Source organism: Panicum virgatum, chromosome 3N (genome assembly GCF_016808335.1).
Source record: "Panicum virgatum strain AP13 chromosome 3N, P.virgatum_v5, whole genome shotgun sequence".
NCBI classification, from domain to species: Eukaryota; Viridiplantae; Streptophyta; class Magnoliopsida; order Poales; family Poaceae; genus Panicum; species Panicum virgatum.
Genome location: NC_053147.1, coordinates 48,771,543 through 48,781,021, shown reverse-complemented (window position 1 = coordinate 48,781,021; position 9,479 = coordinate 48,771,543). Strand labels below are relative to the sequence as shown.

At 48.5% G+C, this 9,479-nt stretch overlaps 2 protein-coding genes across 4 annotated transcripts; both read right to left on the bottom strand.

The window, feature by feature from the left end:
• Positions 1–1,665: 1,665 nt before the first annotated feature.
• On the bottom strand, positions 1,666–4,599 carry LOC120666066 (chloroplast stem-loop binding protein of 41 kDa b, chloroplastic-like). Of its 3 annotated transcripts, XR_005671534.1 has the most exons (11): positions 4,379–4,545; positions 4,125–4,265; positions 3,922–4,008; positions 3,616–3,706; positions 3,343–3,397; positions 3,179–3,239; positions 2,840–3,061; positions 2,611–2,727; positions 2,403–2,492; positions 2,035–2,298; positions 1,666–2,002 (listed from the first exon to the last, which is right to left on the bottom strand). XR_005671534.1 is itself a non-coding variant. In XM_039945858.1 (10 exons), exons 1-10 carry the CDS (start codon positions 4,466–4,468, stop codon positions 2,122–2,124), a joined length of 1,131 nt encoding a protein of 376 aa, XP_039801792.1. In that variant the 5' UTR covers positions 4,469–4,599; the 3' UTR covers positions 1,689–2,121. The 3 variants fall into 3 exon arrangements, 2 of the variants coding, with proteins under 2 accessions (XP_039801792.1, XP_039801791.1); XM_039945858.1 differs by having other exon boundaries at positions 1,689–2,298; positions 4,379–4,599; XM_039945857.1 differs by having other exon boundaries at positions 1,689–2,298; positions 2,840–3,239; positions 4,379–4,547.
• Positions 4,600–5,168: 569 nt separating this feature from the next.
• LOC120666067 (beta-glucosidase 38-like) lies at positions 5,169–8,396 on the bottom strand. The gene is made up of 11 exons (XM_039945859.1): positions 8,041–8,396; positions 7,880–7,938; positions 7,715–7,790; positions 7,539–7,610; positions 7,351–7,438; positions 6,678–6,921; positions 6,469–6,584; positions 6,152–6,363; positions 6,025–6,056; positions 5,805–5,907; positions 5,169–5,689 (listed from the first exon to the last, which is right to left on the bottom strand). Exons 1-11 carry the CDS (start codon positions 8,255–8,257, stop codon positions 5,415–5,417), a joined length of 1,494 nt encoding a protein of 497 aa, XP_039801793.1. The 5' UTR covers positions 8,258–8,396; the 3' UTR covers positions 5,169–5,414.
• Between the last annotated feature and the right edge of the window lie 1,083 nt (positions 8,397–9,479).

The window sequence follows — 9,479 nt, the reverse complement described above, 5'->3', positions numbered from 1 at the left end:
TGGACGCTCAAGCATTCGGATAGACAAGAGTTAAAGATCATTTCTTTGACCCTCGAAAAGCTTCTCTGAAACCTTTCGAGGCTCAGGAGCTACACCCAATGGGTGCGCCCAGGGGCGCATCCCGTTCTGGATCTACAACAACGATGGAAATTCTTAATGAGCACCGAAGGACTTCGTTCGGTACGACAAGGTTCAACTCGAACCTCCGGCTCTCGGGGGCTTGACGGAGGTAGATCTATGTACCTCCCTGCCGAGTGGGGTCCCCGAATCCGGGAAGCTATCCTGCTCGGTGACTTGGCTACGACTACTCGGTGTGCAGGACTCGGCTATGCGCAGATGGGATCCCTAGGGATTTAGGATGGGAGGCTCCAGCTAGAAGCCCGGATATCTAGGGATCTTAACTGACCTCCTTCCTTGTAAAACAACCCGAGCATATCATTCCTTGTACCCCTACGGCTCCTAGTCTATATAAAGGAGACGTAGGCCAACCCATGGAGAGACCCCTTTTTTCGCAGCATTCCACAAACCCTAATACAACCCCGAACACAGGATGTAGGTATTACGCACATCGCGGCCCGAACCTGTCTAAGTCCCTGCGTCTTCGTATTACCATTGAGCTCTTGGTCCTAAGATCCCCATCCTGAAACTCTACCGCCGGGTACACCCCTGGTGGACTGGCCGGAATAGCAATCCGACAGCACTCATATTCGAGTCTCCCTCTCACCTGATGAACAAGTGAGATATATTGGCAAAACTGGTATACCTACACAAAATGTTCTAGTAGTCTGTGACTTCGACATGTGCTTCACATATGTTTCTACGGGACAACCAGGTTCTATGCATGATACAAGTGTTCTGTACAATGCAATCAAAGTGGACGAAACATTCTTCCCACATCCTTCACAAGGTAGCATGTGGTAATCATCATTACAATCATATTTGTTTTACAATAATAGTGAGTACTAATTTGCTTTTTTTATCTATGTCTAGGCAAGTACTATGTTGTCGATGATGTAGGATATCTGAATCGCCCTGGGTACCTCTCTCCATACAAGGGTGAAAGGTACCATATGCTAGAATGGTATAGAGGTACGGAACCTAAGACTGGAAAGATTCCAATCGCATTCACTCATCCATTCGTAATGTCATTGAACAATCATTTGGATTATTAAAAAAGAAACGGTAAATTCTCTACAATGTGTCATCCTATCCTATATACAAGCAAAACATGATTGTTATGGCAACTATGGTCCCTCATAATTTTATTCAGGAGCATGGAGGTGATGAAGACTTTGCACTTTTCGATCATAATCCAAATTTCATACCAACGATACAAGAAAGATACAACAAATATGTTGTGCCATCATCAGCGTCCGATGGGTCAACATATGCACGCAACCCTCCAACAATGGATTCATTTCTTGGTGATTGCAGTTTCTTTTGCTTGGAAGTAGTCGACAAAATTTATTATTCTCATTTTGCATGTGAACTTGGTATGCAAATTTGCCATGTGAACTTGGACCTTGCATGTGAACTGATTCAATGATTATTGTATTTCGGAAATGTACCATGATACTGTAGCGAAATACCGTAGCGAGAAAATGAGGGAGAACAAAGAAAAAATAGGGGGCAAAAGGGACCATTCCTCATAATTCCTCTCTTTTCTTGGAGTTGGAGACAGCCAATCAGGCAAACACGTTAATAACTTCTTGTTTTCTTAGAGTTGGTAGAGTGGAGTTGCTAAAACGTGGAGTTGCTACTCCAAAGCTATTTTTGTGGAGGTGGAGTGCTCCCAACCAGACCCTAAATATCCCCACGCCTTTCCTCTTCGACAATAATACCAACCGGTTACAGAGCACCGATAACCTTCTGAAGCCCTATTAATTTGAGCTGCTTTTAGTTTCGCGGATTATTTCTAGTTCACTTAGATAAGTTCTCATAAGTACGATACATCGATCCGGAACGAATCCAAAACTGAGATATTTTTCCATGCATTCCCCACATCTTTTTTTTTTGAAGATTAGCATTCCCCACGGCTACAGCCAGCATTTGCACCCCAGCAGCTGCACCGGCCCTTCACCGTGTCACGTGCAGCCATCGTTCCCAAAGATCACGGAAGGTTCAGACGGTCGCAAGCTTCTTGCCGAGGATCATGTCGTCTGTGGTGAAGTCGGCCGCCTTCCGGAACGTGCCGCGGCCGAAGTCGAGGTTGTACGAGTCGGTGAGCCCCTCGACGAGGTCGAACTCCGGCGTCCACCCGAGCTCCCTGGTCGCCTTCTCGATCGACGCGAAGAAGTGCTGGGAAATTAAAACACCCAGCGTCAGAGACACAAGCCACTCATCTATCGGTAGTAACAGTTTCTTGGTCACACAGACGTTCAGACAGGGAGGGGTCGCTGTACCTGGTCCCTGAACGGGAAGGCCTTCTTCTTGCCGAAGTCGAACTCCTTGGGGTTGTAGTGGACGAGCTCCGGCTCAGGGAACCCTCCAGCCTGCACGCATCAAACAGTCACAGCCATTGCTGAAATTGCTGAACACTGAAGAGAGCAGAACCCAACCCAGGCAGTTCAACAGGAAACCAGTACAGTTTCTTTCGCGAAATCTTGTTACCTTCGCGCACGCCCGTGCGAGGCCGTCGAAGGTGACGTACTTGGCCCCGGAGATGTTGAAGATCTGCTGGCTCGCCTTCGGGTTGCCGAGCACCAGGTTGAATGCCGCTGCTAGGTCCTGGACAGACGAGCACAGGCCCGGAGGTTCAGTTGAGCAGAGCACACCCTCTGAAACATCTAGTCCAGCGCAGTGCATGCCAATCCATCGTGTCGTCTGAATTCCGACTGACCTTGACATGGCCGAGCTGGGTGATCTGGTTGCCGGCGCCGGGGATGGGGATGGGGCGGCCGGCCTTGAGGCGGTGGAAGAACCACTCCTCGACGGGGTTGTAGTTATGCGGGCCGTAGATGTACACCGGCCTGATGGACGTCCAGTTCACGCCGCGGGCGGTGAGCAGGCTCTCCGTCTCCAGCTTCCCCTTGTGCCGGCTCTTGGGGTCCACGGCGTCGGCCTGCAGTGGCGGCCGGCCATACACGAGCGAGACCCATGGTGAGTGGCTGAGTGCCCCCTGTTCATGTGTATGGCCATTTTCATGGCGCCATTGCTTGTGTCGAGGATCTGGCCATACCTCGCAGTGTGGGAGAAGGTCCGATTTCAGGTACACTCCGGCCGATGAGCAGTAGATGTACCTGAAAGTCGATTTTTTTAAAAAAAAAATTGGGGAGCATGAGAGAGATGCACTTGGGGTAGCTGTAGCTTGTAATGAAGTGTCAGGTGAAGTGGCTAGCTTACTGTTCCAGGTCGGGCAAGGCGTCGATTATAGGCTCAACCTCCGCAGCCTCGCGTCCTGAAACCATCATGCGGTGCCGGCGAAAGGCGTTAACATCAACATGATGAATTCATGAAGCTACACAATGCTAACGTTTTGGTGAAATGCGTTGACAGCGATGCTACACAATGCTAGCGTTTTTACTGATGTCCTTCCTAGAATGATTGCTATGAGGCCGGAGATCACAGAATTAGCATCCTGGTTTGCAGGTACTACAATGATCCTGGAAACATTACCGTTGATGTCGTAGACGACATCGTAGCCCTTAGCAGCAAGGCTTGCCTTGACGAATTCGAAGTCCATCCTGTCACCTTTCAAGTGCTGGATCTGTACAGATGCAGCAGATCCCAAACCCCATTATTACTGGTATGATAGAATAATTACTGATGAAAGTGGGTAACTTAGCAATCTCTTTTACACTGTCCTAACACTAAGATATCCTTTGTACCTTGGTTTAGTACCTTAATGTATTCTTACGTGCACATTACTCTGAAGATACTGACACAGTGTACACACGGAAAACAGAGGAGGAAACTGCACACCTTGGAGGAGAACTCTGCGTACTCTGCATCGGACTCTCCTGGCAGCTGCTGGGTGATGGGCGCCTTTCCCCTAGTGAACAATGTAACCTGCCGAAACAGAATTTTATCCTTTTTGCTAAGAAAAACACCTTATCTTTGAATGTCTGTAGTATTGCTTGGCTGAATGCCCTGAATGATCATTGGTGAGCAAAGGCACTACTGACCTGATGGCCCTCCTTGACAAGGAGTCTGGACAGGAAAACACCAATGAACCTGGTTCCACCCATGACAAGAATGTTCTTGGAGTCCGCCGCCGCCGAGACCTGCACCCTCGCCCCCCTCGGCTGCCATGACCTCCTACTCTTCTGCGGCCAAACAAAATGTCCCAACTCTCAACCATGTCAGGCTCACCGGCACACTGGAATCCATCACGCCTGTTCAACCAACAAAGGGCATTCCTGTTCTGCCGATTGGTCACCTGCGCTGAGACGGAGACGGCTGCGCCGCTGAAGTCGGAGATAGGAGACGGGAGGCGGAGGCTGCTCTTCAGGGACGCCGTGGCCGCCATGTCGCTCTTCCTCTGCTCTCTCTCTCTCTCTCTCTCTCTCTCTCTCTCTCTCTCTCTCTCTCTCTCTCTCTCTCTCTCTCTCTCTCTCTCTCTCTCGCTCGCTCGCTGTGCCTGCACAAGTATAAAACGAAGTGCTAAAAAAACTAGAGAGAGAAGGATCGGATGGATGGCTGTGTATCACTTGTCTGAAACTTGTGGTTCAGGATCCTCTCCTCTCCTTCTTTGATCTGTCCACTTGGCACCACTCTGATGAACTGATACTGATAGGGACTTCTTTCATCTGTCCACTTGTCACCATTCAGATCAGCTGATGCTGATAGGGACGCCTTTGTTCTAGGACATACTTTGGGGTAAAGGTTTGTCAAATAATAGTAGCACCAAAAATATATATTATTCGAAAATGCTATCTGATGTGAGACTGACAAGTGAAGAAAAGATATACAATCAGAAAACAGCAACCGACGCTAGGCTGATAATGCAAGTGGGGCACAGGGCCAGAAATGAGGGCCTTTACTTCCCTGCGCGACTGATCTTTGCAAAGGCAACAGGTGGATCTTCAACTGAACTTTCCAGTTTCTTGAAATTGCGTTTTTTGTACCAAATTTATCAGAATCTGATATTGCAGAGTCAGAATTAAAGTCCTACTTGTAAAACTGTGCATAAACAATCAAAGTGGGACAATGAAAGAACAGCAGAAAAGAAAGCTGCACAGTGGAATGTTCCTCTCTGTTATCTCCAGATGTATGAATGTGTTGCCCAATAATGCCGCTACAGCTCAGTAAACAATCATCCTCAAAACACGGCATTGTAAACCAAAAAGAAAAGAACTACTATCTTTATTTGAAGTCCGAATCTGAACTACATCACATTTTATTCGTAAGAACCAAAACTGATGCCCACAGAACGCCAAGAAGCACATGCTATAGCTACCATGCTGTTCCTTCCTTCACTCTTCGTTCTTGATTACCTTCCGGAACCAGCGTGCAGAGTCCTTGGGGTACCGCGTGAACGTGCTTCGGTCCACGTACACGATTCCAAACTTGGAGGTGAACCCCATCCGCCACTCAAAGTTGTCCAGTAGTGACCAAGCAAAGTAGCCGATGACCTTTGCGCCGTCGTGTATGGCGCATTGGAGCTCATGAAGGTACTTCTCGAAGTAGTCTATCCTGAAGTTGTCGTACAGCGCATACGGCAAAGTATCGCTTCCAGATTGATCAATTCCTGGAGATGTCATTCAGCGTCAGGATTCACGCCTTTGAGATTGTGTCACAGTCAGTGCTAGCTACTGCTCAGTTTCCGACAACGGAGGGAAGGGCGCTGCTGCTAGGTGACTTACCGTTTTCGCCGATGAGCATGATAGGGTTGTTGAACTTCTCCTTAGTCCAAATGAGAGCTTTGTAGAGCCCCCATGGCACCACGTAGAGCCAGTCCGAGTATCCCTGCATAGTAAGAGTGTTCTCGAGCGATCAGAAAAAACCTTGCACAATCTGTAATAATCATGTACATTTTCCGGGTCAAACGAGGCAATAATCGGCGAAGATCATTGCTACTAGTACCTTCTTTCCAATGGGCACACCGTTCCTCTCATCTGGAAAGATGATCCAATGTGTTAGCTACGCGGATAAAAGACTCAGCAAACATAAAAAAAAGATGGCTTTGTTGTGTTATACTAAACAACCGTACATGAAAGTTTGACGTGCCAATCGTTGGCATAGCTCGTATGCGTCTCGTTGACGTAGTTGCTGGCGTAGTATGTGGTGTAGTGGTTGATGGCGATGTAATCCGCCGAGCCTTTCACCATTGCGGACTGCTCAAAGGTGAAGTTGGGCAGCCTCCCCATCACGATCTTCTCCATCGACTCCGGGTAGTGGCCGTAGGTGATCGGGTGCAGGAACCTGCAGGAACGGGATTGGAAATGGATGGATGTTCATCAGCTCTCACCCCAGAGACCATCAGATGCTGACCTGATGCGATGGCCAGGTAAGGTTTGAATTTGTTACCAGCCAAGGGTGAACATCCTAGCTCGGTGCGCCGCGTATTCGTCGTCGATGGAGGATGTGAGCGGCTCATACCAGACGAAGTCGAGCAGGATGCCGATCTTGCCACCCTGTGGGACCTGAAACGAGCTCACCCAGGAATAATGGTGAGCATGGTGCAAGCTGGAAGAAACCAAACGAAAATGTTAACGTGATCCGGGGAGGTCACAGGCCTGGTACTTCTCCCGGTACAGCTTGACAGCAGAGGCGTGCGCCAGGAGGAGGTTGTGGCCGGCGATGTACGGCTCGGTGGCGGAGTTCCCGCCGAAGTGGCAGCCGGTGCACCTGGCCGGGGGGAAGTAGCCGTCGCCGTACCCGTGGGAGGCCATCATCCGGGGCTCGTTGATGGTGAACCAGTTCTTCACACGGTCACCGTATGTCCTGAAGCAAAAATCTGCGAACCGCGTGAAATCGTCCCTGCAGAATGCACGGTAGCCATAGGCTGTGTTTAGTTCCGCGAAAAGTTCCCAAAATTTTTCACTGACGCACATCACATCGAATCTTACGATACATGCATGGAATATTAAATGTAGTTAAAAAATATAACTAATTGCACAGTTTGGTTGTAAATGACGAGACGAATCTTTTGAGACTAATTACTCCATAGTTGGACAATAGTTGCCAAATAAAACCGAAACGTGCTACAACAACTTTTTCGCAAACTTTTCGCGAACTAAACAGGCTGATAGTCACAAATCAGATCAGGTCAGCGTATCGGTATGACAATCAGAGACCTGATTCTTGTCAGAGCTGACAGAAGATTCAGATAGTCTGGGTCTGAGCTTTTTTATCTTTTTTTTTTGTACTTTTGCTGGAAGAAAGATGGCATCGATCGGGAACACTTACACAATTCTGGGGCTTAGCCAGCCGTTGTACTGGTCTTGCAGCACCTGAGGAAGGTCGTAGTGGTAGAGCACAACGTAGGGAGTAATATCTGGTTGGTAGAAGAAAAAACAAGACTCATCAGTTAGATGCCTCCAAATCTGACATTCACAACAAAGAAATCTGACTCATCAGCGAGCAAGTGTTCTTACGGTTTGCGAGCAAGTAGTTGATGAGCCTGTGGTAGTAATCCACACCATCCTTGTTGATCCTCCCAATTCCACCTGCATTTTTTTTTTGCCCAAAAACAGAAACATGTCAATGCAGCAGTAACCAGTGAAAACACCCAATGAATCATCAGTAGTTGTGAGTATGCTTCAGCACATACTTGGGAAAATGCGCGACCAGGAGATGGAGAAGCGGTACGCGTCGAAGCCAACCCGCACCATGTTGTCCACATCATCCTGCAAGAGGCCACCGGCAGAAATCTCACATGGGTCATCGACATGGATCATTCAGAAACCGAAGCACCAAGGTCAGGCATCGGACTAACCATGTAGCGATTGTACTCGTCGACTGTCACATTGGCAGTGGCGTTATCAGGAGTAGTACCTGCACATCCATGGATCAGAGACGCGACATGAGGCACCGCCAAGTGAAAGAAATCCCCAGAGATGCAGTGATGGTTGTGCACGGTCGATTCGTCCATCTCACCTGGATACTTGAGGAAGGTGTCCCAGATGCACGGGCCGCGGCCGTACTTCAGCGTGTTCCCCTCGACCTGGTACGCCGACGACGCCGTCCCGAAGACGAAGCCGGCCGGGAAGCTCTCCCTGGTGAGGTTGCCGTGGTCGCCGGGCATGGAGTGCGCGCCGAGCGCCAGGGAGAGGGAGAGGAGCCCATGGAGGAGCAATGGCGCAAGAGTCGCCATGATGGAGCTGAGGTCAGTGGCCGGTGAGGGACTCGGAGGTGTGTGGGGATGAGTAGTCTGATCGGCGTGGCTATATATGGAGACCGGAGGGCGGTGGCCGCGACCCGGCAGCGCGCCGCATGCAAGAGCAGAGCTGAAATGGCGGCGCCGGGTTTGGACAAGAGACTGTTTCTTCCTTGCACACGTAGTAGCAACAACTCCATGCCGCTCCTCGTCCCGGCGATTGTGGAGGTATGCCTTTGTACTGGTCCTGAGCCACCAGTAATTTTCCATACTTCTCTTTACTTTTTAGATTTTGCAATGGTTAGAGCATCTCCAGCACTACCCCTAAATCAGACCATCTAAATATTAAATAGGGTTGCCTCTATTTTTTGGGACTTCTAAATTTGTTTCAACTCCAACAACAGCTCTCAATTCTAATATATAATAGAGGGCTCCCTAAAGACCCCAGGAATGGAGGGTGTAGGAGGGATTTTAGAGACCTCTCCAAAACAGAAGGTGAAATAGAGGGTCTGCTGGAGTGCATTTTTTTTGCTTAACCCTCTAAACTTGGAATAGGGAACTATTTAGAGGGTCTGCTGGAGTTGCTCTAAATAAGTTCCCATCTTATGGAAGATGGAATAAAATATCATACTCCCAGCAGATCATAGAGCAACTCCAGCCGATCCTCTAAATTAAACAACCTATATCTCAAATTTATAGAGTTAAACAAAAAAGATGCACTATAGCAGACCCCTACTAGTCCCTCTATTTTGGGAGGTGCTCTATTGCAAATTAGAATTGAGAGCTATCGTTGGAGTTAAAATAAATTTGAAAGCTCCTAAAAAATAGAGGTAGCCCCTAAAAAACAGAGGCAGCCTCCATTTAGTATTTAGAGTGTCTAATTTAGAAGTTATTGCTAGAGACTAGAGTTTCTCTAACCTCCATATTGGGAAGGTCTTTAAATCTCTACCTCCACCCTCCACCCCTATTACTGGAGATTCCAATATCCACCGAGAACTGGGTTCCACCATTTGGATAAAAAGAAGAGTGAGATTTAGAGACCACTGCTGGAGTTGAGGTTAAAAATCTAGCTCTCAAGAAATAGAGGGAGCCCTTACTCAAGAAGTAGATGCTCTGATTTGTGGACCATTGCTGTAGATGCTCTTAGACTTTGCATTGACGTTGAATTTGCTTGTTTGAGCGATCTCCATGATTTCCCCGTTGGCGGGCTCGGCAGCCG